The 15,602-nt window shown below is 34.6% G+C and overlaps 1 protein-coding gene across 3 annotated transcripts in view; it reads left to right on the top strand.

Moving 5' to 3' along the window:
* The window catches only part of SEMA3A (semaphorin 3A), a 342,073-nt gene extending 327,106 nt beyond the window's left edge, over window positions 1-14,967 (top strand). For 2 of the 3 annotated variants that reach the window (XM_082760949.1, XM_082760950.1), the window contains 4 exons: window positions 3,550-3,617; window positions 8,807-8,949; window positions 10,614-11,019; window positions 11,560-14,967. In XM_082760949.1, coding sequence (XP_082617075.1) covers window positions 3,550-3,617; window positions 8,807-8,949; window positions 10,614-11,019; window positions 11,560-11,621 — 679 coding nt within the window. In that variant the 3' untranslated portion in view covers window positions 11,622-14,967. Of the gene's footprint in view, window positions 1-3,549; window positions 3,618-8,806; window positions 8,950-10,613 lie in introns of all 3 variants that reach the window. The other variant, XM_082760951.1, reaches the window with a different exon arrangement.
* The last annotated feature ends 635 nt before the right edge of the window (window positions 14,968-15,602 follow it).

Raw genomic sequence — 15,602 nt, 5'->3', positions numbered from 1 at the left:
CAGTAATGGAGAGTTATTATTTAGTGATATATAACATTATTACTGTTCTAAAGTATAATTTATATGTTGATGTATGTCTAAATGCTCCCAGATCGAAACAACTGTTATTTTATTTTCACTCTGCACTGATGTTGAAGGCTTTGCAATGTAAAGGTTAAGGGAAAACAGACTCTGTAAGTAAAAAACAGCATTTTTATAAGAATTTACAAGTCCTAGCTGCCTATTCTGAAGATTTAAAATCATATTTTCTTTGCCTTCCTTTGTTTCTAGAACTCTTTCTCTTAAAGCATATAGTTACTGAACTGCTGTTAGTTACTGAAGTAGAAATTAGGAATAACTGAATTGATAACCACTTGCAAATAAGAATACACTGGCGTAGTGTTGAGATTCCCATGATAAATTGGATAATCCAAAGATGAAAACATGTTAACATTAAGAAACAAGGAGTACAAGGATTTATACATGTAAGGACCCTTTATATATATATTGAAATTAATGTTAACATATACTTAGTTGGGAGTTTCAAGATTCAAAACTCCAGTTTTGAATTGGTTGTTTTAGGAGATGAAATGTAGTATGGGGTGGGAAGTAACACTTGTGTCACAGACTTTTCAGATGGAGGATTAAAGTTCCAAGGTTTGCATTACAATGCATCCTAAACAACTACTGATGATAAAAGAAAAAGCTGCTTATGGAATGAATATCAGGTTCTATTTTTGCACCAGGAAGCGGAATTAATCTGAGACTTTTTTTTTCCCCCTGAAATTCTTTAGAAAATAATTAAAAAGGAGAAACAGAACCCATCCCAAATGAAGAGCTGGTCACGTTTTCTCCACTGCATGGGATAATTTCAAATCTGTGTTGGGAACACAGCATTAAGAGGAAGAGGAGTAGGAAAGCAGGGAGAGGGACCAGTGAGGTTTTCAAAGGGAGTCTGAAAGACTGAATTGATCTGAAAGTTTTAAGGGTTAGAAATCAGTGTGGTTGAGTACTGCTTCTGAATCGAAGGAGATTTTAGTAAGGTCTAACCACTGGATAATCCTTCTCTGCTACCTCTCAACTATTTTCTGTCCCTGAAACTCATGCTTTCTCTGCATTCATGCTTTCTCTGCATAAAATATTTATTTTTACTCCCTGCCCACTCAAGACTCACCTAATCATATAATTCATCTGCTTACGTATAGAGAAAAAATAGGGCTTTTAATTTTTTCCTTATCCGTCTCTTCAATTTATTCTCTTAAATGGCAAACTGAGCTCGCCTTTGCCATCAAGGGTAAAGGGAAAGACAGCTCTTCTTTCTGGGATTAAGGGGTGAGGTTAATGAGCTACACTTGTCTGCATAGCTATAGAAAAGCCTTGGGTTGCAAAACTTGTGTTTCTTAAGCTCACTTAAAAAGTAAGTTCTGGGAGACTGAGGTCCTGACAGGAGAAGCAGCTGTTCCATGAAACCTTCCCCCTTTCTCCCCTGGGAGCAGCAGCAACAGTAGAATAAAAAGTTTACTGAAGGGGAGGATCAGCTATTTACCTGGTACCTGCTGTACCCACTGCCCCAAGCCAGCTTTGAATGCATCTGTGACAAAATCAGCATCATGGAAAACAACTTAAATGTAAAAAAAAAAAACATTTTCCAAATAATTAATGTCTGCAATTTTAGGCTCCAGAAATACTGGGAGAGTCCTGAGGCATTTGCACAGATGCTTTTCTAATAGAGCTTTTTTTCCTTCTTCTTTTTCCTTTTTTTTTTAAAGAAACTTTTACAAGCCATGATTTTAATTTACTCCTCTTTCTTTGTATATTTAAGAAGTTTAAATGACAGTTCAGAGCTCCTGTATTGTGACCCCTTAACTCTGCCCCATGTAGATGTATTCTGGTTCATATTTCATAAATCATCATGTTGATACAATGCTATGTGCGACATTTTCCTGAGATTCTAACTAAACATCACATCCAAATTCCATTGACAGTAATATGAATCTTTCCACAGGCTTTTTCCTACAAATAGTACCCTATAAATATACTGCCTTTCAAAATTTAGGATGGAATAATGTAATTGTATGGTTCCTTATGTCTTGGGGATATTTTTATTTATTGGTAAACAGCACTATAAAGAAGGTATCTGAAATTAGGGTCAGTATATTTTTGAATCTTATATCAATCAACAAAAAAATCATTCTTATTAAAGCATGCTTAGATCTCCTGATTCACTAGGAACATTTTTTGTGGTTTTTATTTCCATTATCTCAATTTTTTAAAATTTGTTGCCATATTTCATATACATAATTTCTGTTTTAACGTTTCAGTAGTTTTTAGCTGAAAGCAAACAAATAAACAAACAAAACAACAACAACAATAAAACATGTAAAGTCTTTCAGCCAAGAGGAGTCAGCTGCTCGGTTGATGGTGCCTCTGTGAAAACAATTAGTATGTGCTGATGCTGGGCTCTTAGAGACTGCAAATAGGGTTAGTGAACTGAAGAGTTCTCTGTACTGCACAACAATGACTTTTTAAAAATGTGGGCTGTTGCCACAAGGGAGTGACCAACAGTGCTTTTTACAAGGCTACTTGACTTTTGCATATCCGTTGCTGGATGCTATAATCTGAAATCACAGCATTGTTCAGCAGCTTAATCCTCTTTGTTCTCCTCTAATTTTGCAAGCCCTCAGGCTTTCTCTGGTTCCTAAAGTAAAATCCTCACACTTGAAACACATCTTTGTTTGCCTTGTTCTTCTTGCTTTTTTAATATGAAACCCTTTTCTGTGGCTCAGTTGAATTTTCTGTCACAGCTATTTAAATAAAAATAGGAGCAGACAGAGAACAAATGCAAAAACAAAAAATATATTTAAAAGCTTTATTCTGTGACATAGAGTATTTTTAGCACAGTGATTTTAGATCAGTTTGTTTTCCAAAATCGCTAGTGGAGATCAAAGAACGAAAGACTTAAGAATCATTTCCAAATCTTCCTGTGTAAGTGTTTTATTCAGTTACTCTAAAGACAAAGCCATGTGCAATACATACATTAAATGTTTTACACATACATTAGTCTGCAGTGGCTGGGATCATCTACTTAATTTAACTTAGATTTTGTAGAAAATACAACACTTTGACACTCTTTAAAAGCCATTAATTCTAATATGTCATTTTAACTAAAAGGTGCCATGTTACTTACAGTATTCTGTGTTTGCAGAAAAGCTATGTTTTCTTCATGTTTTTGGTGTATGCTCAACTTTACTGTTTATGCTTTGATACCTTATAACAGTCCCGGTATCTATGAATCAAGTCATGAATTTGTCTCTGATTAATATTACCTAAAAAGTTAAAATGTACTTCATAGACTCAGTACAAGAGGCATGATCCTGAAGACTTTGTCGGTAAGTGTAGAGGCTGATGAACTATGATAATGCATAGAATATAATAATAAGCTGATTTCCTTCATCATGTTGATTAGATGCACTTGTGACTTATGTAATTTTATGTATATGCTCCATTTGTTGACAAAAGTGAATGCTGACCATTGAGGTCGCTAATAATTTTCAAATATAATACTTACAGACGTACTAGACGACAAGACATCCGAAATGGAGACCCTCTTACCCACTGCTCAGATCTGCAACATCATGGTGAGTTATGGGAATGGCTAAATTACAACAAATTTGTATGAACTTACAGACTCTGCACTGCATGAGTAGAATAGGAAGCACGTGAATGGTTTGTTGGAGAAATTGTCTTGAACATTTTGTACAGACGAACCTAATGTATCACTAAATAATTCTAATAACACAAAATCAGTGTTTCAAACTCTGTGATTTTATTACAGCATCCTATTTTATGCATTTTATTACAGCAGCCTGGATCAGACACTAAAGATAATTATTTTTTTATTCCTCAGTTAACAGTTTTAATTATTATTATTCTTTTTTTTTCTGATTCACTTACCTTATATCATATTATCACACTAGGTTCATTATGTCAGAAGAGTATAATACCACCTTCAAAACAGAAAGAAGTACATACATGTTAGTTCATATAGTTTGAATGTGATGATAAACAAGCACATAATTAGCCACCTTTGCTAAATATGGAATGGCCTTTGTTGTAGGTGACACCCTAACAGTTGTTCCATGTAGTAGGCCTGTACTGTGTGCTTTCAGTATGTTTTCGGTTTTCTTTGACATCTTTTACTTTTGTTGTTTTATTTTCACATACTGTATTGACCAGATCTTCCATTATTGAATTGCTTGGCTCACGAACCTCACAGTTACTAATTTGTTGCCAAACTCTTCAAAAGATCTTCACTCAGAAAACGAAAAATGTACTTTTTGCCCTACATGAAGAGAACACTTAGGCAACACTTCCCTCTGCTGGAAAAAAAAATAAATAAAATAATAATAAAAAAATTGTGTTTGTGTTATATCTGTAATAACAGTTAAACTATTGCACAGATTTCTGGGATAAATAAAGTAGAGGTGGCTGAACATGGAGATACCTCAAAACCCTTATGTCCATCCAGTTCTTATAATAGCAACAATGACTAATAATCCATACATGTACTCTTGTGTCAGCTGCAATTCACTACTACTATCTACCAGTAACAATTTTCTCTATCTTCCTTTTTAATTATTAGCTATTTAATCATAGTTAGGATTACTGCAGCTTTTCTTTTTGCTTCATTAGTTTCAGACACAGGCCAAGCTACTCAGAATAAAAGGCTTGGGAAAATTCATGAATGAACTATGATCAATATACAATTGTCACATTTTTATAACTCATGAATGCACAATTAGATTAATTTGAATTTGACAATTTGGACTAGTAGAAAGTTCACAATTTTCCACTTAAATTATATCTAGTAATAGACATCAGATAGCAGATGAGACAACTGGCTATTGGGGCTGAGATGACATTTTGGTTCCCCAGTATGAAATTACATCAGGCACTACATGTGGATTTTATTCCTGAAAGCAGCATGTCGTAGACATTACCTTCACCTTTTTTAGTTTCTCCATCTTTAAACTACTCATGGTGAGCTAACTACCACGGGCCCATTTTATTTTTAACATTCTCTTCCCATTGCTAGCTGTAATTTATACAACTTCAGGTCTATTCCCTATCTTCATAGACCAGGAAAGTAATTAAAAACACCTTTTTTTTTTTTTAACCTTCCCCTGGAAAACATACTTGTCTGAAAATATATCTTCTGTACAAAGAAAAGAGATTAATCTTTTCTTTGTGCAGTTTTTTTTATGACAAAAATCATGAGAACTCAAGGTCAGGAAAAAGCTATTATATACTACTCTTGACCACAAGGATTTTTAATACAGCTTTGTCAAAATAGGTAAAGCAGTGAAATATGAGGCAAGATATCACTTGAAAATGATTTCACCATCTAGTGGTGAAATGAAGATGGACTGACTGGAAGAAACTAACTTACAAAGTTAGTTGTGAATCTGTAAAATTTTCTTAGATTATTACATATGGAAAAGTGCATCATGCAGTATACAGACAGCTACATGGTCCATGAACTTTGCCAATTTATGTTATTTTTTTTCTTTGGCTCTGACCAGTAGTTTCATGGACAACACAAGTAGAATTGGGAATTTTTATAGCCAAGAATGAGCTCCAGCAACCATTTACTACATTTCTACACATTCCTCTACAGGAACAAAACAAACAAACAAACAAACAAAAAATGGTCTCTTAGTATACAAGTCACTTTTAAAGACATTGTGGAAATTTACGTAGATATCAGTCAGAAGCAATAGTGCTTAATAAGGTTTAGTTAGCTCTCTCAGTTCTTTTGTGCAAATGCTGCACAGTACGCAGCAACAGAGAAAGATGAGGATCCTCAGTTGTACATGTGTTTGGCCAGATATAAGTGTTTGAATTTAAAAACATAAATAACTTTGTGTCAGCCAAAGAACAAATTTTAATTATTCCATATTAGTGCTATCAAGAAATTTATCAAGGTGGTTTTGTTTGTTTGTTTGTTTATATGCTTGCTTGTTTTGAATAATTTGTAAGTGAGGTGGAACCTTTTCTTAGGTAAGTCATCCCAGGGAGAGCTCATAGAACTTCTCCTTGTTTGTCTGTAAAATCAGATGCATTCATCTGCAAACCAATCTTGGGATAAGTACCTAACTTTTCATACTTCTTTGGTTATGTCGGAAATTATGTATTTATCGGGGTAGTAAACTGATATTGCTGTTGGATTCATTTTGGGAGTTGCAGATCTCAGACAGGATTTGGGGTTCAAATTCATAACCACCTTCATGACTTCTATAGTTTTCTAATTACTCCAGCTGTTCTTCTGAACTTCCTAGTCATTCATTCTTCTTCCTACTCTCTTCATCTTCTCCCTCAGTCCCAGAAGTGTTCTCTGGTCCTGTGATTATGCCATCACTTTGCTTTACTTTCTTGCACTCTACATACTCAGTATTATGTGAAATCTATAGACACTTTGGGACCTGTTTTCTGCTCCCTTAAATCATAGAAATTGAATTTTAAGGATTTCTTAATTCCTTCCCCTCTCATTGCATGGCTGTTGCTAATTTTTTTGGAGCTGTGAGCAACTTGAAAGGGGGCTTCTGCTACCTACCATGTGATCTCAGACCTGAATGCCATGGGCAAGATCCAACAAGCCACCCAGAAGTTTCAAACGGTGTCAGCATTCACCTTCAAGCTAACTTCCATTAAAACTGTGGTTAGTTTCTCAAATATTAAGGATATCCTAGATGTCTACTTTTTTCTGAAGAAACTCCTTTATTTACTTAAAACTATGCTACTGCTCATGCACAGTAGGATCCTTGCCAAAGAAATGATCCTAGGTGAAGAAGGGGACATTTCCTACTGGCTGTTTTATATGCTGCAGCCATGCATGTGCTGTCTGTTGTGCATCCCAGTGCAGATACGAAACTACCTCTTGTCAACTGCATGGCAACTGTTTAGCCATGTGAATTCTGTTCCTAAATCAGAGCATCTAACTTGAAACAGTAGAGAAAGGACACCTAGATCATGCTGTTGAATCTACAGAGTAGCAATGAATAATCATCCAACCATTTCCATTTGCAATCATTATCTTTTCACTTCCAGTCATATTCAGTTAATGTCTTCATATATTTCCAGTTCTTCAATTTTATTGACAAAAATTTGCCCAAGCTCCATCAGGCCTTTCCTCTGTACACTTGGCTACATTCTGTTCCATCTGTATTACAATTTTGTTGTTGGTTTGCTTTCTAAGTCATTCCACCATTTCTCTCCATCTTCCTGGCCTAAAGCTGCACTGACATTCTTCATTGGGATGTGGTTTCTGAGAGATGTCATAAAAATTGCTTCAGTTTCTCATTTATATGATACCCTGCTTACTTGCTGGAAAAACTTATAATCCAGCAGAGGAAAGCAAACTAATCCATCCCTATTTGTTTAACATTTATAGGCCATTTGATGTTTCCTTACTGAGAACTGGGCAAGCACAAGTTCCTATTCTGTCCCCCATCCTTCCTCCTATCCTCCATCGTGCTGCAAGTCATTATGGAAAGACATGATTTCTGTGTCAACATAAACCAGGAGCTCAATTTTAACTTTGGCTCAGTAGTCTAGCAAACAACTTGTGTTTGCTAAACTTGGCCAATATGATAAAGGCTAAGTGAAAGCAAACACATTGTGACAAATGATTTATTTGAGAATATTTTCATTAGACATCATTTTCCTGTTAAACTGTTTCAAAAGAAGTTCCTAAAAAAATTCCAGTACTGTAGATCAAAAATGGAAAACGGAAAGAATGACAAATAATGGCAAGGAGACAGGAAACCCCATGAGATCAAAACAGTGTTAAATAGTTTACCAACTCCTTCCTCTCCATCTACTCTGTAGGATTATTGTATTCTTGCCACTTAAGACCATAACAGCATTTTAAAGAGCTAAGGTGGAGAGTTGTAATATGATGCCTTATAGCCTCTGCGGTATCGGAGAAGAATCAAATGCCATATAAGTCCTATAGCTATGTGATATTTCCAGCAAGTTGATGAATATCTTGAAACATTGCTGTTACAAAAGGAAGTTATTTGTTTAACTTTCTTTGTCCCCTCCCATAATGTCTGGTTTATTAACCTCATTACATTTCCATAAATTATATCTGTATGAAAGGAAATGATTAATTGAAGATTGTTTCCTTGAAAACATTATTCCTGGTCATTAACAGCTTCAGCAAACCATAGTGCTATATAATCTAAATACATTATACTACTTTTAAATAGCCTCATGTTTTACTACTTTGCTCTAAAGTATTATGATCATAGAGTCCAGGAGGCATCATTACAGGCATTCTGCAACTACACCCTGAGTTTTCTCGCTGCATACAGTTGGCCATAAAAATTCTTGTCATGTCCTAGATGTTTTCCTTGATGAATAAAAATGAGGTTTGAACAAAATTTCACAATGAAATTCATTAACTTCACATATTGATATATTAACAGCTATTAGGATTTAAAATACAAAAAAAAAAAAAATAAAAAAAAAAAAAAACTACAAGGGTTGCTTACAAAAATAGAGGCAATGGAGATTTTCCAAAGACATGTTGGTATGGAGAAATTTATCTTTAAGAGTCTTATTATGTTGAAACACCTTAAAGGATCCTAATTTGTAAATAAACAAATTCATTTGCTAATTAAGATATTTTTTTCTTTCCTGATCATTTAAATTTATGTTTCCCTCTTCCCTTTCCCCTTCCCCTTTCCCTTCTCCTTCCCTTCCCCTTCCCCTTTCCCTTCCTTTTTCCTATTTTTCCTTTTTCCCTTTTCCCTTTGCTTTACAGATAATCTAAGTGGTCAGACTGTGGAGGAAAAGATTATCTATGGCGTAGAGAATAGCAGCACTTTTCTTGAGTGCAGTCCAAAATCTCAGCGTGCCATAGTCTACTGGCAATTCCAGAAGCAAAATGATGACCACAAAGAAGAGGTACAGTAGAAAAAAAATAAGAGATACAACTAATCTTTTCTATGAAGATATATTTGAGCCTCTGTCCTTCCCAGAATAATGTCCATCTTTACTTCAGTTTGCAGTTGTTCTCCTGGAATCTTATTATTTTTCTTGCTCCTCATCATATTCATACCCTTATCACATAAAATCCCATAAACTCCAAGAGATTTTACTGATCCATATCAGAAAACTTTCATACTCTGTCCCTGGTTTACTCCTTGTAAAGCATTTTTTGTTTGTTTGTTTGATTCTTTATTTTGTTTTGTTTTGATTTTCATTCAGATATCTTAGATATACTAAAATTCCCTTTCACAGATGGTCAACAAAAAGCTAGTATGCTAAGTACCACCTAAAGCATCGTACACGGATTATATTGAACTTAAAAATTACGAAGACCTGAAAGCTGTTGCTACAGGAAAAAAAAAAAAAAAAAAAAAAAAAGAGAGAGAGAGAGAGAAAGCTGACTATATTAATCTAATTATGCTATGTAAAAGGTAGTCCAACAGGAGTGTTTCCTGTGTGCTGCATGCTCCAAGACTGAACTGCAGATAATACAGATAGAGTGAGGAACTGTAGTAGACCCAAGAGTATGAAAATTTGCATATCATTTTCATTAAAAACCAGTATTCATAGAGGCAAAACCACTCACTTTCTCTGATTGCATTGCACTAAACTGACAGATTATTTTCCTCTTTCTCTTGTTACCAACATTCTTACATTATTACTCGGGTTTTTGAGAACCTATTATCCGGGTTCTCAAATCATCTTACTATCCAGCTAGGTCACATATGTCATAAGAGAATAATCTACTCTGGTATGTAGAGAGATCAAGCTAGGAAACTAAAACTTGTCTGTTGCATTTAAGTATTTGGAAATATAGATGAACTATACTGAAGCACGTTTTTTAAAGCATGCATTTAGTTATGTAAACTGATTTATATACTTTTGCTTTATTTGCATAAATAGTAAAATATTTAGAATTTATTTTTGGTGAAGAGAGCAACAGATGAAAATGTGCCCATTCTGTCCACAGCTCCACATGGATTCAAAAAAGGAAATTATATTTGTAGATATCAGTTCATTCATAAATATATGATATTTTGGACAGCTACTTGTTGAATATTAAAAATTTCAGAGTGAATCCTTATTGTTCTTTTGTAAATTCTCCACTTACCCTGAACCCCCTCCTACAAATAAGACCTTCTGTAGTAGGGAACAATCGAACCTTTCCCACATATATATTTGGGCATAACTTAAAGGTAATAGTAAATGTGTCATCTTTAATTAAGGCAAATGAATCCATGCTGGCTCTGCTGATTAACTGTTGGCATTTTCTCTAATCTTACTGACAATTCCATCTGATTGAGCTGCTACCAATATTATTCAAGTATCAATAAAGACTAAAGAGTAAATTCTTCATCCTCCAAACTCTTTTTGTACCACAAGAATAGTTTGCCCAGAGTATTTGACTCTGCCATAACTGCAGATGACTGGCAAGGGGTATTCCATTTATGTGGTTTTGGGCTTTTTGGCCAAATTTTACTAGCTGAAATGAACTGTGCTAAGGAACTTGTATGTTAAGAGGATAATTTTGCACATATATGAAAGCAAACTATTGAAATTACCCCTTTTCTCTAATACAGATAAAAGTGGATGATCGAATGATCCGAACAGAGCAAGGTCTATTGCTACGAAGTCTTCAACGGAGAGACTCTGGTATTTATTTTTGTCATGCTGTGGAGCATGGCTTCATGCAATCTTTGCTCAAAGTGACCCTGGAAGTAATTGATACTGACCACCTGGAAGAGCTGCTCCATAAAGAAGATGATGGTGATGCCTCCAAAACCAAGGATGCTACCAACAGCATGACACCCAGTCAAAAGATCTGGTATAGAGACTTCATGCAGTTAATCAATCACCCCAATCTCAACACAATGGATGAGTTCTGTGAGCAGGTTTGGAAAAGAGACCGCAAACAACGCCGTCAAAGGCCTGCCAATGCGCAGGTGAATACAAATAAGTGGAAGCATCTACAAGAGAATAAAAAAGGTAGGAACAGGAGGACCCATGAATTTGAGAGGGCACCACGGAGTGTCTGAGCTGCGTTACCTCTAGGAACCTCATCCAAGTAGAAACTTGTATAGACAGATAACTGGAAAACAAAATGCAATATACATGAACTTTTTCATGGCATTATGTGGATGTTTACAAGAGTGGAAAGTTCAAACTGTTTCCACTAGGTTTAAATAAAATCCATTTCTAACTTTCCTAGTAAGTCCTTTGTCTCTGCTCTGATTCTAAGACCAGAAAGACTGGAGTATCAAGGATGAAAACTCACCTGGACCTAGCTTAATGCTCAAAGAGTTCTCCAAGTATTCAGCAGGCAGGTTTTGCTTTCTCTTTTGCCTGAGATATAGACAAAATGCTGTATTTCATGCTGTCATCTTAAAGAAAAGAAAAACAAAACCCACCTTTCATCATCAGCACTACCACTCGTAGACTTATTATAAAACTGCATGAACTCATTAAGCTGATGAACGTCTAAACACATGATTGGACACAAGGATTTGTTCTTGTTTTGTCTACCAGTTCTCCTGTTTATAAGTATTAGAAGAGGAAAAACAATACTGGATGAGATTGTGGAAATTTGAACAACATATGGAAATTTGAACATCATCTGGAGGAACAAAAAAATTTGGAGTACACTGGCCTACTACTGATGACTTCTTTCAGCTTTGATCTAAAGATGTATTTTATAAAAAATATAATTTAAATGTACGATGGAAAATATGCAGCAAACATTAGCTCTTTTCTAAAATAGATTAGACTTTCTGTCTTAGAAATATTGTACTTCCTAATTATTGGTTTAGAGTTAAAAAAAGTGACAACTTCCAATTATGAGCTGCTTTACTTTTTTGTTTGGAAAATCTTCCAGGGGAACTAGTCACACTGCAGTTCACCTCCTCCCTACTGTCTCAGTAACCTTTATGACATGTAACTTCAAAGCAATTTTAAAACTAAGCTATTTTAACATGAAAGTCACTGTATCGCATGGAAGTCTTCTGCATTCTTTTCTCTAAGTATGGTATTTGAAATGATTGAACTTGTGTAATACCTTGCTATAGACTGAACCAATTAAGAGGAGAGTGTCGATTTTCAGTTGTATATTTTTTTATTATTATTAAAAAACAAAAACAAAAACAAAAACTAAATAGCATTAAAATACCTTCTACTAATTACACTCTTGCTTTCTTGGTTCATAAATATTTGTGAATGCTAATATTTAAATAATGTGGCTCATAGACTATCATATATCCATGAGCAAAGCTCACATTCATCTTAAGGTGTTTTGTTCCCAACTCAGTGGTAGAAATATGTCCACACTAGTGATTCTCTGTGCTCCTTTCTTTCTGTGGGCCAGATCACCCAAATTCAAAGTACCAGCACTAGGCCACATATATATAACCTCAGAGCCAGCAATCTGTTTCAAAATCAAAGGGACTATTTTATCCCTGGGTGATGTCTGCTGCAGTAGTAAATTGGTGCAGTTCAATTTAAGACTATTTTATACTAACAGATAATTTGGTCCTGCACTTCTGTGTTATTCTATATACAGGAGAGCAACAGGGTAAAACAGACAATGCACTTGCAACATAAGTGTCGGTTTAGGGATATAAGTAGTGGATTTATTCACCTCAGCACATATGTGCCTTTGGTCCCCAGTTCTATGGTGTCCAGTTCTTTTGAGGTCATCTTTCTCCAGCCTCCTATATTTTACCTTGGTAGAGTCAGTAAATGGCATAATTTCAAGTAATGTCATTGTGGGGAAGATTACTAGAACAAAGTCCTTAGTTTGCTAAAGGAGTTTTTATATAAAAGTGTGTCTGTATTGATGACTGATCTGTTTTGCTGTTATTCACTCCAGATTATTTAATTTATCAATCACAACACTATTGGCCTTATCAGATACAATGTAACACAACCTCTGTGACAGCAACTCTCACAGTATGTCCCCATTTCCTTGCTACTCACTAATTAAAGTATCTTTCTGATTAGCAAAACCTTGGCTTCTTGCCTTCACAACAACTGGGTTATCACTGAAGGCCCAATCACTTTAGACCCCTCTGAATTTTTTGCAGGTGATGAACTTGCAAGTTTTTTTATGCAAGTTATTTTCTAGCATAAATTCATTGAATAGGGCAGGACAAGTCTGTAAGGCCATGCAAAGTACTTGGGAATTTAGTTTTGAAGCAAGTTTAACTATCTCTTGTATTTAACTTGACTCTTGTGAACTTTAGTGTGCTGTTAAATTCCCATACTTTCATGATACGCGGAGTAGGGATAAATTAAAACATAGGTTCAACTATGTGCTTTCTTGTACAGAAATATTAATTTTCAGTTCAGCCTATGATTAATTTGTGAGCTTTGTTGTCTGCTGAAGTATTTAACTGTAATCACAAAACACTCTTTAGCCTTTTGTGTAGGGCTATTATGTAGCATCAAGTCATTAGAATCCTGTTTGTTACAAAAGGAAACAGTTTTAAAATGAACCTCAGAGAATTAATTTGAAAAAATATAGTTTGATTTTGACAGGCCCTAAATGACTTAGTTTCCTTTTATACATATTAATGGTATTGCCATGTAACTTTTTTTTTGCTTTACCTTGCTCGTTTTTGCTGCCATTTGCTGAAAAAAATATAAATCCTATAAAAACTAACCTATTCCACCACTCCTTAAGAAAAGAACAGCTTACATTAAGTCTGTGTTCTAAGATATGCTTTTCTGTATTTAAAAAAAAAAAAAAAAAAAAAAAAAAAGATAATTAATGGGAACAAAATTACAGAAGTTGCAGTGTTTTTACTGTGACCTGTCAGTCTAATTGGATAATAGATGTGATCAGATCTTACTGACTTAAATTCAGTCCTCACTGACACGAGTAGTCTTGTTTATGTCTTTGTATTTGCTCATATAAATAAGAGGATAGATGATAAGTCAGCAGCAGAAATTGATGTCTTTCACATTCATATTATGGTCAAATTAAAACAACAGTTAATACTAGTGAAATTAACTATTTTTTTTTTCCAAAGAAAATAGGCCTTAATAAATTCATGGATATAACGATGCCCTGGAGCTTCAATAAAAATCATACCCCTATTTGTGTCATATTTTTTTAACACACCATAAGGATTAAAAATAAAGGTAAAAACAACATTTCTGTAAATCATCAATAAAACCCTCTAAACCTCTAGTTACAGACTTTAGAAAACGTAAAAAGTTGTGTTTATGCTGGAGAGAAATGAAAAGTTTCATTTATATCCATAAAAAAAATGTTTTGTTTTAAGACATCCATTTGAAAGGAACAAAAATACATTGAATCTTACTCTTACTCATGTACACTACACTTGCATGGATCACTGAAGATGGGAATTTGTTCAATGTCTCCTAAAAACTGTATGATGATTTTGTTAAACTATAACATCAAACTGAGAAAATGTGCATCTTTGCAGAACAGAGTTAAATCTTAATGACCCAATAAAGTCACTATGTAAAAAAAAAAATAAAATTAAATTAAATGCATGTGAATGCGCATTTACTGATCCTTTTTATGTATTATTTAGTGAATATCAATGGTATGTGTTTAATAGTTCAGCTTTTGCTACCTACACATTAGCCAAAAGAGATGTAAATATTTTTGACTAGATAAGGAGGTACAATGTAAAGTACTGTTATCTAGAGGTACTCCATTTTGGTGTGTTCAGCATAATACTAAAATGCAAGATTTTGCCACACAGGTAATATGGTAGTTTATTTGCTATATCAGTGCCAAAGTTATGTGCTTATTCTTTAAGCACATTCCTTACTGGATAGTAAATAATTCTAATTCTGTATCTATCACTTCAATTCAGATGGGAACTAGAAAACTGGAGAGGAAAAATGTAATGAAACTGCTGCTGTAAATTATTTCTTTTAGCATGTATTCAGTTGTTAAATAAACATTTCTTCCAAATATTTGAAGTTCACTGTCTTAACTGTTTATATGGAAATGTGCCCTGTAACCTTCATGAATGTATGGAGTGTATTGCTGCCAATATAATGCTATTAGTGTATATAAGTTCTGTTTACTAATCCAGAAGGGTTGTTGTTTTTATTAATGGTGTTTATTGTTTCTTTATGAAGAGTACAAACTAGTAAGGCTTGAAATGGAACCTTCAAACTTATCTTCAGCGTATCATTTGACACAGCCTCATGGACTTGTGCAGGTAAAGCTGCACATGCACATAAGCAACCCACTCTGCCCATGAACAAAACTAAGGCAGCCTGGAAGCAAAGCAGAAACTAGCAAGTTGCTGTGCTTGATGAAATCTACTCTGTATCATTCAAATGGCTTAGTACAGCTACACTGCTTCCTCTTGGAAACTGGTTTGCATAGACAGCAAGTAAAATAAATCAATTTCTGTCTGTTATCAGCATACCCTTGTATTACGCAAATTTAGTAGCTGTCTGGAAGTGCCTAAGGGCTTTATCTAAAAGTAGAGTGGCATAGCATTAAGCATTGTGCAAGCAGATAATGAGATGAATTCTACCATGAAAGACATGAAGTTTAACAATACTTGACAAGAAGTGGGAAAAGA

The sequence above is a fragment of the Aythya marila genome (genome assembly GCF_965140915.1).
Source record: "Aythya marila genome assembly, chromosome: 1".
NCBI classification, from domain to species: Eukaryota; Metazoa; Chordata; class Aves; order Anseriformes; family Anatidae; genus Aythya; species Aythya marila.
The sequence above is the reverse complement of the archived record's forward strand: the minus strand, read 5'-3'. Positions and strand labels throughout refer to the sequence as shown.